The 18,159-nt window shown below is 37.8% G+C and overlaps 1 protein-coding gene across 4 annotated transcripts in view; it reads left to right on the top strand.

Moving 5' to 3' along the window:
- RGS14 (regulator of G protein signaling 14) overlaps positions 1 to 16,842 on the top strand; it is a 90,783-nt gene extending 73,941 nt beyond the window's left edge. For 3 of the 4 annotated variants that reach the window (XM_075209192.1, XM_075209191.1, XM_075209194.1), the window contains 5 exons: positions 322 to 448; positions 12,159 to 12,240; positions 12,845 to 12,897; positions 15,557 to 15,725; positions 15,940 to 16,842. In XM_075209192.1, the coding sequence (XP_075065293.1) occupies positions 322 to 448; positions 12,159 to 12,240; positions 12,845 to 12,897; positions 15,557 to 15,725; positions 15,940 to 16,349 (841 nt within the window). In that variant the 3' untranslated portion in view covers positions 16,350 to 16,842. The remainder of the gene's footprint in view (positions 1 to 321; positions 449 to 12,158; positions 12,241 to 12,844; positions 12,898 to 15,556; positions 15,726 to 15,939) is intronic. The other variant, XM_075209195.1, reaches the window with a different exon arrangement.
- The last annotated feature ends 1,317 nt before the right edge of the window (positions 16,843 to 18,159 follow it).

Genomic DNA, 18,159 nt, shown 5'->3' with positions numbered 1-18,159 from the left:
AGCAGAACAAGGAAAATTTTTTAAAAATCTCCCCCATCCCTTTAGATAAAAGACACTCTCTTGGGACCATGAGAAATGTTTAAATCTGCAACAATAACATATAACAATAACATATACAGTATGTGAAGGTGTTTCTCTATACTGTGCCAATATCCAAATACATCCACTTGAAATGGAGGTATGACAGATGAACACGTTGCTTTTCACAAGACACCTATTATATTTTAGTGGAATACTTTTTTTAAAAAAAGAAGAAATAAAACAACATTTGTGTTTGTTTAAAATTTAATAATTTACATTTACTCTTTGGTGCATTCTCAGTTTACAGATTGAAACACTGAATAAAAGTTTACTTATTGTGACAAAGCCCACAAAGACCATCCATGAAGCTTTACAGACAATTTTGAAGAAATATGGATTGGATAAGCAACATTTTGTACTATATAAGGTATGAATAGGGCTCTGCTGACAGATGCTCCCGATCAGCAGGTCAGCAGCTGTGGTATAAAGCAGAGAACTGCCAGACTGATGACATTAATAATGGTCATATGGACTGAAAACTAGCTGTGTGCTATCATTCCATGTTTACTGTTACACAATTAAGAAGAAACCTTATGGCTAACCTACACATTACACAGTAGGAAGCGTAAGCAGCCACATATCACACAAATTGCTTTAATAGGAAATGAGTCAGGGTTTCCTTATCTTGTCCAATCAGTTACGTCCTGGTGAAGGCCATTTGGTGTCTTCACATTACTCTGTGCTAATATCCTGATAAATGAAGACGCGCTCTCACTAAATTTGCTGTGACTGAAGTAAAATAATGATTTAAATCCTCAGTAAAACAGCCATATCATGCAGTGTATGCCCCACTAATACTGTGTAGCCTTTCACTCAGTTAAACACAGTGCAGCTCTGGCCAATAGGTTTTGCAGTGGGAATAAGTCTAACCACAACCACCACCAGCAAAACCATGGGGTTTTCCCAGCAAGTCGGAACACAACAACCTTTAATAATTAAGAAAAGACTCCGTGCTTGAAAACAGACAGCATAAGTCACATAGGACCTCATTTAGAGTTGGATGTAAAGTCTGCGTAAGAAGTATAGGAGTGGGAGTGTGCCGCAACTTGGTAGGGTATTACGAGTGGCAAGCAACCCCAGTCCCGTCCCACTCTTAATACCCTTTCGAGCTGCGAGTAGGTCCTGCAGCTAACTAACCGCTTGCGCCACCTAATTCCTGCCGCACAGCTTTAGCCCTATTTTGACGTGTGTGGCGTCTGCGCCTCACTGCGACTAGGATGTATTTACATGGTCACACCTTCCCAATCTGCGTTCCTCCCTTTCTCTCGTAGTGAGTCGCAAGCTGTCGCAAGTGTAAATTGCGTCCAAGATACAGGCGGATTTGGTGTTTTCTGCACATGAGTGGTAGTGGTTTTTTTTTGGATGCGCCTGAAACGGACTTTGCGTCCGACTCTAAATGAGGTCCATAGTGCTCTTAATGTAACTAAAGTGTATTGAACTTTAAAATCGCCTGCTTTGTTGTTTGAAACCTTACTCACTAGATCCAGTTGGCCAACCTGTTAAAGGAGATGAGGTAGAGAGAAGTTGATTTGATGCAGAATGAACACCGAGTATAATCATCACCATTTATTGATATAGCTCCACCAATTCCACAGAGAAAATTTATCAGTCCCTGTTCCACTGGAGCTCACAGTCTAAATACCCATTCCCAATTAACAGAGAAGAGAACATACAAACGCCACACAGATAAGGTCATGGTTGGGAATCCATGACCCCAGAGCTGTGAGGCAGAGATATTAAACATTAAGCCACTGTGTATGTTTTTCTGTGACTGCTAAATGCTCACATACAGGCAAATGTATGTACTTGGTCATGTGGCCAAATTACAAGGATTCACTGAATGCTCAGGCTGCGTAAACAGAACATGTAGAATTATTGATATTATCTTTTATGTATAATGTGCCTCCAAAGGTCTGCAGCACCATACATAGGGGGTGAACAGAGTACACATTTAACAGTATTACACAATGCACAGTACACAATTTAGAACCCAATTAGTGTTGTTGGGCAATGAACTCAAACACCGTCAGATTATAATTATTGGTCAACAGGATTTTGCATCAGACTAGATCAACATCTAATGGACACAAATTAAATTTTGTGAACTGAACCTGCCACAGTCTTAAACTCTGGATTCCGTGTTGCTGGTCCATTGCCTTGTTGTCTCCCTCTGGACAGTTAGACTGGGTACACACTACACGTGTACACTGCAACGATGAACAATGGTCGTTCCAAAGCTCATCATATTGTTTCATTTCATTTTTAAACCGGACTAAAATTCTTGTTTAATGATGGAACAATATTGTTCCAATTCTGCAATGTGTATGCACTCAGGAATAGGATCTCCATAGAGTTTACAGAATCATGATCTTTTCAGCAGATGGTTATGACAGATGAAGAGCACAGATTTTAGGGTAAATCTTGTAAAACGTGTATAGTGTGTACATATGAATCAGCATGCTCATTGTGACTGTTTTGTTTTTATATCAATCGTTGATAAAATTGTTTAAAATAACACATCGGGAGAAATTTTCTGTAGTGTGTACCCAGCTTTATTCTTACTATTCCCAGGGATTTATAATAACTCAATAAGTTTCCCTTGTTTCAGTGTACGCAGCTGCTTTTTTTCTGCCTAATTATTATGAATTGTACCTTTGATCTCGCCTTCGCTACTTCCACTGTTGTTACCTGTGTATTGATCCAGTTTGTCCTTGACTATATTTCTGCTTGACTACCAGTGTATTGCCTCTTTCTTGTTTAACTGTGCTCCACTTCTGGCTGCACTGATTTTGGATTGTTCCAATTTCTTTCACTCTGACAACTGAATTCCTTCTCTTATGCCAAATCCCTTACATGTTGATGAGGATTACTGGTTGTTTTAGACAGGCAAGGGTTATGGTTTATAATAACCAAATTAGTTGTCCAAAAAACTGTATGTTTGACTGCATAAAAGTGAGGGACCATTTTGGACACTCACCCTTCATTTAGTTCTGCCCCTATGTAAAATATAAGGGGGGTACCTTAAAGCCAAAAACTGTACATAACAAGTACCTGAATGCAGCAACTGCATTTCACAGCAAAGGAGCAGTCAATTGGATTCAACAGAGCAAAATAGAAAGCTTCTATTCTAATCTGTTGTATGCGATTGGATGGATTGAGTCTGCATACAGGGCATCCAGGCTGGGGTCTCAGCTGGGGTCTCACAGGACCTAGAATGGGGAATGTCGGACAGGACATTAATAATGGGACATTCAAAGGCTTATCTGTACAAGTGCTTGTGGGATGCTCTTTTTTTTTGTACATTTTCATATTGTTCACATACTCATGATTTCAGCACTCAAAGAATATATGCTGACATTTATTTTTCTCATTATTTTCCATTCTACCCATTTAAGGTTCACTGTTGATTTTATTGTACTGTATATTGCATCATATCTTAGCTTATGTTATTTATACATAGTATAGCATCTTTAGTCGTATTCATTTCCTATGTGAGAATCTATATAAACATGTTTTTTCTGTGTCTGCTTATTAAATGTTTTACATGTATTAAGCGTAATTTGAAATATATGAATAGTTTTAGTGACATTTTCCTATTTCTTCTTTGTGGAGCACAATGATGTTGCTTTACCTACCTGTGGATTTATTATTCTGTTCATGAATTTAACAGAAGTCTTGGTATTTGTCAAGTAATATGGGCCTATGGCTCCCGTCAACTCTCCATAAATAGTCTTTGTCTTTTCACAGCTGCTGCAGGTTGTGACGCAATTACAAAGGTGAAATAGAACAGAATTAATTATATATGGTGCATTACGAATATAATTTTTATTTCACTAAAGAGAGTTGTGCTCTCTGCAAGCTCCGCAGGCCAGGCAGGCCAGTCCGAGGCTGATCAAGTTAATGCTTCTGCTCTGTCATATGAATATGTGAAGCCTTGTTTAGAAAACACTGCAGACAATGCTATTAGAAAAATCAAGACATTTCATTTGAAGGAATAATTGCATAAAACAACTCCAAATACATGGCAATGCATGCTTTTCAGTACTGCAATGCAGCCTCGGACTGGCCTGCCGGCCAGCCAGGCTATACACCGGTAGGCCCGGGTGCGATTACGCCCCGCCCCCCTCCGACGTTGGGGCGGAGCTTGCAGAGAGCACCTAATTGATGGTCCCGGACATCTGCGGCGGCAGTGTAACAAACACACTACCGCACAGGTGCAGAGAGCTGTGTCTGGACTCTCTGCACCTGCGCGGTAGTGTGTTTTACACTTCAGCAGGTGCAGAGGAGTTGTTTGCCTGTTGCGGCCGCCCAGAGGAGCAGCATGCCGGAGTATCTCACAGGTAAGACAGTCATTGCCAGACAGCCTGGTTTTTGTTTTTTTTTTAAACACAAAACGGCAGAGAAGTCCCATATATAATGTGTGTGTGTGTGTGAATTGAGGACACTTGCGTGGCATACCATTGGGGCACTACTGTGTGGCATACCATTGGGGCACTACTGTGTGGCATAATATTGGGGCACTACTGTGTGGCATAATATTGGGGCACTACTGTGTGGCATAATATTGGGGCATTACTGTGTGGCATAATATTGGGGCACTACTGTGTGGCATAATAATGGGGCACTACTGTGTGGCATACCATTGGGGCACTACTGTGTGGCATAATATTGGGGCATTACTGTGTGGCATAATATTGGGGCACTACTGTGTGGCATACCATTGGGGCACTACTGTGTGGCATACCATTGGGGCACTACTGTGTGGCATAATATTGGGGCATTACTGTGTGGCATAATATTGGGGCACTACTGTGTGGCATAATATTGGGGCACTACTGTGTGGCATAATATTGGGGCATTACTGTGTGGCAGAGTGTAGGGAGGAGGGCTATCTATTAAATGTGAATATTAATTATTTAATGCTATGAATGGTCGTGGTAAATGGATGTTTTAAACTTAAATGCTATTAATTTATTGCTGGGGCTGTTTGGAGGGAGGGTAATAGGTTTATTTATCACATGTGAGCACTATTACTTTAATGTTGAGGCTGGAGAGAGGCCTAATTATTAAATGTGGGTGCTGTTTATTGGCAGGGATGGTTGGCGTTTCTAAATGTCCCCTTTATTTTTTCCAAATAGAGCCCTCAACATTCCAGGATCCAGACAAGCAGCAACTAAAGAAACCAGCAGCCACAGGTGGTAAAAGGGACAACAACAGGTAGGACAGTCTGTCAATTGTTCTGAGTCTAGTGCAGGCTTGGCTAACCTGTGGTACTCCAGATGTTGTGAAACTACAAGTCCCAGCATACCCTTACAGCAATAAGCTGCCATATATTGGCAAAGCATGCTGGGGCTTGTAGTTTCACAACACCTGGAGTGTCACAGGTTAGCCAATCCTGGTCTAGTGGGACAATCCTGATTTTTAATGACTGTTCTGCCCAAACTAAGGGGCAGGTCAACACTGTGTATTCTTTATACACACCCTACATTCTTTATATACAACACTATGGTGCTAGCTGTCCTTCGTGGACTGACCACTCCCCCTCTAGTGTCTGGTCCCGCCTCTATGATGACTGACCACACCCCCTCTGGTGGGCCCCTAGTGTTGCAGTCCTCCGGTGGGCCCTTCATGCCCCAGTCCGACACTGTTGCAATGTATGCATTTACTGATGGTTTAGTCCAAAAGATCAATTTTCACTAATGATTGACCTTGACAACCATGCATTACCTTTAGGGGATATGGTGTAACATAGTAACATAAGCTGGAAACTGCTATGCATAATGTCAGTGACCATGCTAAATTACTTGCATTTGAGAACGGGACTCACAATTGTTATTACTCATAAAATAACTTAGAAGCCTTTCATGTGGCTTATATCAGATCTTTAAACTATACAAGAAGAGAAATCTGACAATTTCAAGCAAGTGCAGATGTAAGGCTGGATTTTATTTAATGTAAAAAATCCAGCTATTTGGATGGTTGTAGAACAGGGAGAGCTAACTCTAGGATGATTGACCTTTTAACGAATTTAAACTTTCTAATACATCTAATGCCCCGAGTGGTGACTTGTGAATGCTGTCAGCAGGGATTGGGGATGTCTTGGCAAAACTGTAACGTCCCTGAGTAATCATCCATAAAAAATCCATCAAAATTAAGTCTTCAGGTAAAGGTGGTATTATCATGATAATAAATAAATATCAGTACAAAAGAATTGCCTTGAAGTTTCTCGCTGACTGTGACTGTTAACCTATTCTTGATAAAGACCCAATAGTGCAGTTTCAATTGGCAATGACTGATAAAATGATCTCCAAGAAGGAGTTAGATTTTTAAGCATATAATCCCATGATAGCTATATTTTGCTGTCTCCCAGAAATCCAGAAAATAAAATTATTCCTCCAGGGAGATCGCTTGTGCCAGACAATAATTGTATACTCTTTTGACATTTGGATACTCTTTTCAGACTTTTTATCTATTCTTCCTATTGGGACTAGAGGTCAAATTGATTCTGTTGCTTTTCGCCTCTATATTGTACTTAGACACAATTGGTTTCAGTTTGGTTACAGGATACTGCAACAAGCAGTTTGTGTGCCAAAATGTATGAAAATGTATCCGTGGGCTTGGTGAGCTGAGAAATAAAATTCACAGCCAACTATCTTTTGAGGCTGTGACATAATTATTATGATATCCTGGTATTGTGGGATGGTCTCAAAATATTTTTAGGGAATTTGCTCCTTATTTGAATTCGAACTCTATTAACTTGAAATTGACAAGTGAGGTACAGGAGAGGGAGATTGCCTTTTTGGATCTTAACATTGTGCAATCTCTGTGCAGTTCATTACAAATGACTGTGTATCACAAAGTTACAGCTACCAATAAATTGTTGCATCTGAATAGCTATCATCCTAAATACTTAAAAGGACATTCATACAGGACAATATCAGGACAATCCAGTACAATATCTGAAACTCAGTGTAAAATTGTTCTTTCATACTTGATTGTGCCAGAAACTCTAATGAACAGCCTATGTGGTTCATTGCAATGGTTTATCCTAAGAAGATCCTTTGCAGCCCTATAAGACTACTGTGAGGGCCAATCATAATGAGTTTGTCACCTGCAATACGATGACAATGATACTGTTAGATGTTTTGATACTTTTCATTAACAACATCTACAAATGAAAGATATTAATGGTAGACAATGAAATGTCATGCAGTCTGTTTTGGATCTTACTGAATTTATCTGATAAACCGTCCATTGTGTAACACCATGGTCATATTCTGAAAGATGGGCTTGTACAAAACAACAGGCGTAATATAAATGGCTATACATGCACTACGGATCTGCAAATGTGTCCTGGAACAGAGTAATTTGATCACCCTTAATTTTGATAACTGAATTCTCAACCATGCAACAAATGGTCTGATATGTGCAGGACGCTGGGTGATACATGTTTGGACATCTAGTTCTATTGTTTTGTGTTCTTGGTAATGCTTGTATGATGCTTACATTGTGATTTATTATGTCTATGTTTGTTTCCGTCTATCCTTATGCAATATTTGATCAATGTGCTTGGAATCTAAGCAGTTTTCTTTTTCTTAGCAATTGTTTTCCCAAAATAAATCAACCAGTCCCCTTCATTTGGTGATGCAAATCCTTGTACAGATGTTATACAAGTTAATAATTAGGGGAGAAAAATAGGGTGATCCTGAAGGCTGCATGTATATTGGCTTATGTTGGATACATTAAGATTCACCATATGTCATTAGTGTTCCTGATGAAAGCTGAAACAAGTGATTGGCTAAATTAAGTATTTGTTGACCTGCCCAATGTTGATCACAAGTTAGGTCATTATAATTATGTAGCAGAGTGCTTTATATAAAGGTGTGCGATATTGCTCTTGTACGATCATAGCAATCAATATAAACCCACATACCCAATGGAGTTTTCCATGTATCTATTAAAAACATGAGTAAAAATGCATATATAATATGTAGTTTTACTTATATTTTTACTAGCGTATTTTATATCATTGTAGGCTTCCTGGAGAAACTGTACCACAATAAAAAAAACACCAGTGGTAAAAGAAACACTAGAAACAATGGTTTCTAGTGTCATGCTTGTATAAATGCACTTTAGAAATGTAAAAAAAATACTTGTAAGATGCAATTAAAAAACGCTCCACTGGGTATGTGGACTAATAGATGGTGTTCTGTTGGTTTATTAGCTGGGTGGAGCTCTTTTAACAAATGCAGTTGTTCTAGAAATAAGGTGTGAAAATAAATTCAGGTTTTAAATAGTCTTATTTGCTACTTGCAAACTTATTTTGCATAGTATCTGATCTGTGTTTATGAGGAGGTTGTTAGAATAGAACTATGACATGCAGAGCTCTAGAGAGAGACAGGTGCAAAATATGCCACTGTTTGCATGAATGCATGCATTTTTGCTTAAACGTTTTTAGAAGGCAAGTTTTACAGTGCGTGCATTTGTGGGCAAAGATGGCGGTGTTTGAAAGGTGTAAAATGTAGCATCTTTTGATAGGTGGAAGTGCGCACATTGGGGGTGTTCCTTGCTGAGTTTGGACTAAGTGCACAAAAGTGCCTTGTAATGCTAATGAGATTAGTAATAAATGTGACTGAAGGAATGGAGAAGACACATTGAGGGGGGGATCCACAAAGCATTTTTCTCCCCCTCTGGAATGAAACCCAAGTTTTACTGATTGTCCAAGCGCAGTTCCCAAAATCGAGAAGTAGGGCGCAATTACTTTTGCAAGTAATACAGCTCTGCACGGCAACATGTTTTGTACTTTCATAGATTACCTTTAAAGTCACTATCTTGTTACATTAATTACAGTTACATTAATTACAATGCTTATGTTTCTCCTGCAGGAAACATCTGCATGACTTTCACTGCTTTTGAAACAAACTCAGAACACAAGTCACTTTTTGTTTGACATACTTTTTTTGATCTTGACTACCATTCATTTTGTGATTTCACCTAAAATCTTTTCAACGTGTCTTTACCTTATTTTAAACATGTCCGTGTATAAAAGCGTGTCTATGAAATTCAGAATGCCATGTAAATGCAGATGCACACTCTAGATTATCGGGAATACGATTACCATTGAGATAAAATACTCCAAACAATCACATCAAATCAAAGAGATGTATGGCAGATAATATGTAGTATGGTCAGTATTATAAGTCTCCTTCTTTATGTGAACCTTATGAAGAAAATCATTGTGGTGAAGCTTGTTTGAGGTTTGTTTACATATAACTGTTATTGAAAACATAATGCAGGGCTTTTGCTTTAAGAAGGTTTGATTATGTCTGAATATAAAGCGCCAGTAAGGCTCTGCCCATTATTGGCCTTGGAAAAAAATTAACATCCTCCTCAAACATGATTAGGACCAGCGGTATATTTAGGTCGCCTTAATTTTTAAGTTTCATCAACCGCGTACAAGACTTTACTGTCATAAGACTTGCTAATACAGGAATGATGTCTCCATCGGTCCTGATACGACGTGTGTCAATGTCTAGCCATGGTTATGACTTCATTGTTGTGTATGTGCACCTCATTTAATGTCAGGTGAACAAAAGAAAAACGAATAAAGCAAAAATAAATTCAAACTTAAAGGAGATTTTAAAGGACATTTCTTTTTACAGCTTCTCAAATAAAACACATTTGCTATAAAGCATATGTGGGCTGCATTATGGTCCCTCTGTCCCTCTTCTTTTTGCCAGCTCTCTCGGTGAGGAAGAAGCACCAGGAGGGCTGATGTGCATGAGACAGGCAGTCGCTGGAGTGACATATGATTGCATTATAATAAGAGTGATGACAAGTAGTGGAGAGAGCAGTCGGGGGCTGATTATGCTGACCATATATTTAACATATTGGACATGCTCCTTGTTGGTGAATGGGTGGGTGCTAGGAGGTGCATAAACAATACAAAACATTTTGAAATACATAAATTAAACCTTGTGCCCTCTTTGACATGTGTATCTGTATGTAGGGGGCATTTTATATTCATTGTGTATATGTTGCTTGCTTAATGATAGTTACTGGGTAGTTTGAGGTGTAAGACATATGACTGCTGAATATGTGGGTTGGTGAGAAGACAGGGGAGGGTTTGTATATACCAGGGGTAGGCAACCTGTGGCTCTCCAGGTGTTGAGAAACTACAAGTCCCAGCATGCTTTGCCAATAGATAGGTGGCAAGGCATGCTGGGGTTTATAGTTTCACAACACCTGGAGAGCCGCAGGTTGCCTACCCCTGGTATAGACTATGAACTGCTAATGCTGTGCTTTATTTGTATTGCACACTCTAGAATGTGAGACTCTTTATACACGTTTTGATAGTGGGCCATTGTGAAGAGGAAGGCATATAGCTCCGATGTCTTCAGGCTTAAGGAGTGTTTTGTGGAGTTGCATATGTGTGAGGTGGTGATGTTTGTGTTTAGAGCTGTGAAGTGCATGTTGGATCTGTAGCTACATCATGGACCAGAAATATATTAATATTTATTTATACACCAATCAGACACAACTTTAAAGGTTGTGCACACGCACGTTTGTGCAATTCAAGCTCTGGGCAGCTCTCAGGTATGTGATTTTAAGCTGTATCTCTTGCACCAGCTACAGGGCAGGTGTAAGTGCAGACTGATAATGATGACAGTCACGTATGTATGCCAGGCCATGTTTTTGTAATTAAGAGCAACTGTAAAACTGTGTTTTATGTACACAAGGCATTAATAAGATCCTGATGTATGTATTTCATGGTAAAAAAATAAAGAAAAAAATATATAAATTAGTATTTTTATTAATGATTATAGTATTAACAGGTGTTAATGTATTTAAGTTTTTTTTCTGTGCCTTCTGATAGGACTTTATATTGCACATATGCATTGTGCGTATCCTGCAGTGTGTTGAGTCTGTCTGCATACGGCAAATTGCATTTACTTTGCGTTCCTTGATGAATCAGGCCCAGAATGAGCACATTCCTCAATAAATTTCAAATAATGTCAAATAATATTTTATATTTTCTACAAATAAGCTTTTAATAGATATTACAGGGTATGTGTCTATAAATCTGATAAGTAAAGTTGTAGCTGTACATCACATCTGTCCACTTACAAATGTGTTTAGCTGTTCTCTGTAGTTTCTGTCCATGCAGCTTGGTTACTTGTCAAATTTAATTTGCTGAAAAGTCAGAATTCTAGTCACACCAAATACCTCACTGAGAAGCCATGTGTTAGAACTTACACATAGAATACATTTGATATTAAAATTAAGATAATATTAGACTTCTTAATATACTGCTGTATTAATCATGGATCATTATATATAATAATTAGCCAGTAAAATATGTCTCTGCCATATATTTTAATCTATGGAAAAGTTTACTCTGTTCACTCAAGCGCTACTGTATTATATATTTAGGACTGTCCAAATAACTATGTTTTTAATGCTAAGTATACCTGTGGCAGCATTCATTGGAAATCTGTGTTTAATTGCTGTAAAAGAGGGTCAAACCATATAATGAATCTCAAGCTCCTATAATTATATATATTATGTTATGCAGAATGGTTGGAGATAGATATATACGTGAATCTCCCTAATTACAAAAAAAAGAGCGATTTGAAGAATTAATTAGTGTAAAATAATTAACTCCCAAGTTCAATGTGACCCCATCTGAGGGCTTGCCCACTTTAAGCTGCCCACACATTGGCTGACCTGGTCATTAGAGTTTTACAGGCTGGCAGGATCACAAAGGGCACAATAAGTGCACTGGTCAAAAGCTAATGGATTTTGATCAAGGTTGTTGGATGTTTGAGGCCCACACTCCAAAACAATGGGCAATTCCTATCTGTCTGCCAGATGTTAGCCAATTTAACCTATTTAGATAATATTTTTAATGTGTTGTCTATTTCAAATGACCCCTTTAGGGCAAAATGTAAAGGGTTCAGTTAACAAGTTGTCTTGTTCACACATCTACAACTTCTTTGTGTGATAATTTAATCAGAAATCAGATCTAAGCAGAGTTGTGTATCTAAGTTTTTGTAACATATTTTCTTTTTAAACAGATGGGTGAGTCACATGCTGTAGACCAATGCAACTCTGTGAATCAAGTGGCAGGTCAGACCCTTGTTCTGCAAACCCTTACTGGTAAGATCCCATAAGTAAACGGCGATAGAGAAGTTCATTTTCTCCTTCGAATTTACAGTCAGTGACTGGAACCGAAACAAAACCTTACTAAAGCAGATGTGTAAAATGAACAGTACAATGCTATTGAATATAACTATATATGGGGTAATGTAAACCATTTATAAATTATAAGTATATTAGCAGTCAGAAAGGAGTTCTCTGACCATATAAAGGCATCAGGCATAGCTGACGTCTAATATCCATAATAATTTACTGTCAGTGGTGCATTATTCCATATATATTCATATTACACAGTAATATATAATCAACTGTACATATTATTTCTAACAATATACACATTGTCTTACAAAAAAATGATTATATTAGAACTATCCTATTCTAAGAAATTATATCTGAACTCACTGTTTATACAGATATTATTTACAGACATGTAAACATTTATTACCATCACTTGTGCATTATAAAAATTAGGGTTTTTTTTTTTAGCCTATAGCTGCAACCAGCCAGCATATATCAACTGCACAAGAATTACTATATACATTATTTAGGTTAATCGCTGCTATTGAAAACCTACCAGATAATCCATTTTTCTTCTAACATGCAGATATGAAAGATATTACAAGCACTGGAGGAAGTAGAGCTGAACCACAAACTAAGGTAATGTATTGTGAGCCTCTTAACTGAAGTGTGACTCATGACACCTTTCTACTCATACTTTTATATAGATAAACAATAACCAGTGCATTAGTGTTCAGGAAGCATGGATTTCAAACAATAGCCTTTTTACTTTAACACATGCACTTAGGAAATAAAACAACGGTAGAGGTGTGGCTGTGTAGCCTAGTCATTGTACAAGCCTATAATTGATTAGCAATTAAACCTGTTATGAAATCACATGGTATCTGTCATTCAATGTTTCAAAAAAGATGTTATTTTAAAAAAGCCTTGTTTGCTGCTCTTCTCCAGTGGATGGGGTACAAAAGTAAAAACATAAGTCACTGCCTATTACCCCAATTGTACATCACCTCTTTCCCTCATTAAATCAAACTTTTCTTATTTCTTCCATTGTACGGCTGCTTGTACATCTCAAGTAAGGTCTCCGGGGCAGGGCTGCCTTTAGTTTACATGTCATATGTATTGCTTTTGTACTTTTAAATGCTTTGGTCTGATTGCGATGTGCTGTGCATGTGGTTTATCTTGTGTCTCAAATGGGCAAATGATATCCCATTTTATGTAGTGATTTATTTTACCTTCTACGTGCTTTAAAAATGAAGGCCTTTTATGTGGTAAAAAAGCACTGTGCTGTTTTGCAGATTTGACAACACCTTAATATTCTCCACCCCTTGGTGTTTATTTGAATGTCTTGTATTCATAACAAAACACAATTTTTTGTTAGTTTGCCACTTAGACTAGTACGTAATTGTCACTAGATCATTATGCATACAGAACTGCCACAATCCGTCATCATCCAGAGCAAACACTTTTTTGGCATTGTTGTGCTTAGTGGTATATATCAGTTTTAAATTAGTTTTTCATGAGCCATGATTTTTGTCCTCTTTGCAAATACATTTGAAACGGCAGCCAAGGACAAATAGGACCAATGTGCAAGTGCAAATAAAAGAAAAATGTTGTCCGGCGCTCAGAAACAAACAGAATTTAAAAATCACTGTGTCAGCATAAACATAAAGGAGAATTTTGTGCACAATATAGCTATATTGGGGTTAAGCTCACCTGCCAGCATCAAGGCATCTCCTGTAGGTGAGTCCCTAAGCTAGTGATACAAATTTACATTCAGGGTGTTCCATTTAAAACCTTCCCCTGAACCTCCATCTTATAAAGCCTGCAGCACCTTTGTAGGGAGTGGTCATCTCCCAAAAAACTAGAAAATAGTGAAAGAAAAAAAATTAATTTAAAGAAGCGCCCTTTTTTTCTTTTTTTCTTTCACTATTTTCTAGTTTTTTTGGGAGTTGACCACTGAACACCCTGAATGTAAATTTGTATCACTAGCTTAGGGACTCACCTATAGGAGGTGCCTTGACGTCCGGCAGGTGAGCTTAACCCCAATATAGCTATATTGTGCACAAAATTCTCCTTTATGTTTATGCTGACACAGTGATTTTTAAATTCTGTTTGTTTCTGAGCGCCGGACAACATTTTTCTTTTATTTGCACTTTGCAAATACACCAATTTTTGTGAACAATACCATTAGATTTGTAATTTATATAACTTGTTATTTTATAATTTAACAATTTGACACCACTTCCAGCATGCTACACATGTACAGTCAATGCCAAAAGTTTTGAGAATGACACAAATATTATTTTTCACAAAATCTGCTGCCTCAGTTTTTATGATGGCATTTTGCATATACTCCAGAATGTCATGAAGATTGATCAAATAAACTGCAATCCCTCTTTGCCATGACAATAAACTTTATCCCAAAAATAACATTTCCACTGCATTTCAGCCATGCCACAAAAGAACCAGCTGACAACAGGTTAGTGATTTTTTTCGTTAACACAGGTAAGAGTGTTGACGTGGACAAGGCTGGAGATCACACTGTAATGCTGATTGAGTTAGAATAACAGACTGGAAGCTTTAAAAGGAGGGTGGTGCTTAAAATAATTGTTCTTCCTCTGTTAACCAAGGCTATCGGCAAGGAAAAACATGCAGTCATCATTGCTTTGCACAAAAAGGGCTTCACAGGCAAGGTTATTGCTGCTAGTAAGACTTTTGCGGGTGGGGGGGGGGGCGCTGCTTTTTTAAAAATGCCTAGGGCGCCGTGGACCCTAACACCAGCCCTGACAGCATGCCAGGGTGAATTGCAGAAGTCTTCAAAAAGAAGGGTCAACACTGCAAATATTGACTCTTTGCATAAACTTAATGTAATTGTCAATAAAAGCCTTTGATACTTATGAAATGCTTGTAATTTTACTTCAGTATACCATAGCAACATCTGACAAAAAGGTCTAAAATACTGAAGCAGCAAACTTTGTGAAAACCAATACTTGTGTCATTCTCAAAACTTTTGGCCATGACTGTATAGCACTTGGCAACAGACTATTTGTTGTAGCTTGATCCCATTTGAAAATAAAGTGTTTTTCACATTACTGCTTATTTTGAATATCCAGAAAGAAGATAGGGAAAAGTGGTAAATATATGGTTGAAATGTATACCCTAACAATAGAAATCAACAGGTAATATGCAGAAAAATTGCAAATAAAATCAGCAAACCTGTTCAGTAGAGACCCATTTAGATAGTGGTCTTTGATAGTATACTACAAATCAAGTCAACTTACCATTCCTCTTCACACAGAAAGAAACTGCAAATGAAAAACCTAGAGAACTAGATATGCCTAAGTCAGACCATCAGCATCAGGCACAAGCAAAGTCTATCAATGTGAATCACATCTCCCTAGTGAACAGACCTAGCAGAGGTCCACAAGCCAAACACAAAGCATATCCGCGTAACTATGACATTGAAGGTACGTACAATATTATTACCCTGCAGAGTAGCATATTGTATGATGATTACATGAGAACTTTAGACAAAAACCTTTTGGGTATGGTATAGAAGAAGATGGAATGCACTACCATACCTGCCGTTGGTTGTCAGAATAACTGAGGAAATAATACTACTAAACCTTTGCCAACGCAAACTGAATTTTGACATGTTCCTGGTATTTTTTTTTCTCCTAGGATTGGTAGAAATGCTTAACAGAGTCCAGAGCAGCCGGGCAGATGACCAGCGTGGACTGCTGTGTAAACAGAACCTTGTTCTACCTGACTTCTTGAAAATACAAACAGATGACCAATGTGATCATTGCCACACAACATGCCAGGACAATGCCACAGAGCTTCTGGAGACTGTGCCGCCTTGTCCAGATGTTTCTGCTGAAAACTGCAGTGAGCAAACTAATTCCAAAGACAATTTATTGCCCTCATCAGAAACGGCATTCTCCTCATCTTCTCACATACATGATACAAATAACTCCATAACTGTGTCAATCGCTAACAGTAACACAGTTCCTACAGTGACGATTTCCAATCTGAACTCCAAGCAAACAGTCAGCTATGACCAAACTTGTGCAGAGGATGACAAATTGTAATTGTGCATTGTTATTATTGACTGTGCTTTGTATTTATTACAAAACATTTCACTCCCAGGAGATGGATGCTGAATGCAAATGTGTAGCTCATGCAAGTAATCCAGGAGGATGCTGTGATTTGCTCTAGATAGCCACATTGGTTGAGGGTTGTATCAAACCTGTTGGTTTCTATGAACAAGACCAGTCAGCAAGTAGATGGGAGGTCTGTATGCCCCCAATGTTATGTATGCAAGAGGCTTACAAGCTATATCTTTTTGTCTAATGGCAGCTAATCATGACATTTGGTGGTTCCTCTTCACTAATGTCAAAATTCCGATGCAGATGCTGTGTTTTTCATTTTGTTACTTGGATAATTGGTATGATACTAGGCGTATCTGGCTTTTTACCTCTTTTCAGTTCTCTATCCCGTTTATTTAAAGGTAACGAACACTAACAAATTTTACATCTGTATCTGCGAAGCAAAAAGGGATACAAATAAAATGACTTATTCACATGGATGCCCTCAGTTTTAATTAGGACAGTTTAAGCAGTCTGCAGCACAACTGCTGTTCGTCAACGTCAAAGACACAAACCTTACGTCCCTTAAAGCAGTTCAGTTATTATAGCAGATAGCAGATACTCGTATTAAATGGGAACAGAGTAAATCTAAATTAGTTGGGACAGGTCTAAAGTGATCAGAACAAACCACTGTATGACTTAAAGCACTGTTAGAGGGAGATTTACCCCTTCCTCCTTAAGCATAGATCAATGTATTATTGGATATTTTTACATGTGTTAGCCACAATTACATATGAAAACATTGTTTTGGTCTTTTAAGGATTTTAAATAACACCAAAGGTTAAACAATAGCTAAGTTCCCTTACCATTTATAACCTCTATTAGAACCATTTTAACAGTCCCACAGGAGCTAGTGAATTTTGAGATCAATGGGTGTTATTATGACTTTTTACTATTTTTAATCTTGTACACATTTTTTTAAACATACAGCAGTATGTAAAATAGTTGAAGTCTGAAAATGAATAGGTCATCATTAGACAACATTTACGGCTTCTTTGCACAACAGCATTTGTCGTTTAAAATTCATGTGGTTTGTCCACATGAAAACCCAGTTGAATAACAAACCAAAATAAAACAAATGTAAGTCAATGAGAGAGTTTCAACTTTTGTGTTTGTTTAAACACAGCAGGCTCCAGTTCCTGTGGTGAATGGCCAGTGGCCACATGAAAAATTCTAAGTAGCAGTTGCGGTTTGTTCAGTGTTCAATATGAGCACCATGTGTACTATCAACTATGTATTCCAAATGGTATGTTTAATGCATTCAACTGAGGCCAAAACTACCACAGACACAAACAATGCAGGATGAGTCTAGTTTCTAAGGTGAAAGAATGGAAATTATAATGGTAATAATTACCATATATGTGTGTCTTAGTATGAAATAAAAGTTGTAAGCTTTTTTTCTGAATTCCATCAGCATTGCTTACCTATAGTAGTATATAGGTACCCTGCTGTAATTACTCTTCAACCTTTGTGTTCTTGCCTACAGTTCTCAAGGTAATTCAGTCAATGGTTCAAAAGGCACATCTGCAAAGTTTTGGATAAATAAATGTGGTATTCAAACTGCAGACTCCTCTTCTTTCCGGTATTAATGAGAGTGCTACTGCCTAGCAAACAGTATCATGCGTCTCAAAGGGAACTTTAGTAGAATGTGTAAACATAAAGAAAACATAGCTAATATATTAATATATGTATGATCTTTGGAGACCTGCACAAACAAGAGATTCCAAGAATAAAATATGCAAAATTGCTGAAA

The sequence above is a fragment of the Mixophyes fleayi genome, chromosome 4 (genome assembly GCF_038048845.1).
Source record: "Mixophyes fleayi isolate aMixFle1 chromosome 4, aMixFle1.hap1, whole genome shotgun sequence".
Taxonomy (NCBI): Eukaryota; Metazoa; Chordata; class Amphibia; order Anura; family Limnodynastidae; genus Mixophyes; species Mixophyes fleayi.
The sequence above is the reverse complement of the archived record's forward strand: the minus strand, read 5'-3'. Positions and strand labels throughout refer to the sequence as shown.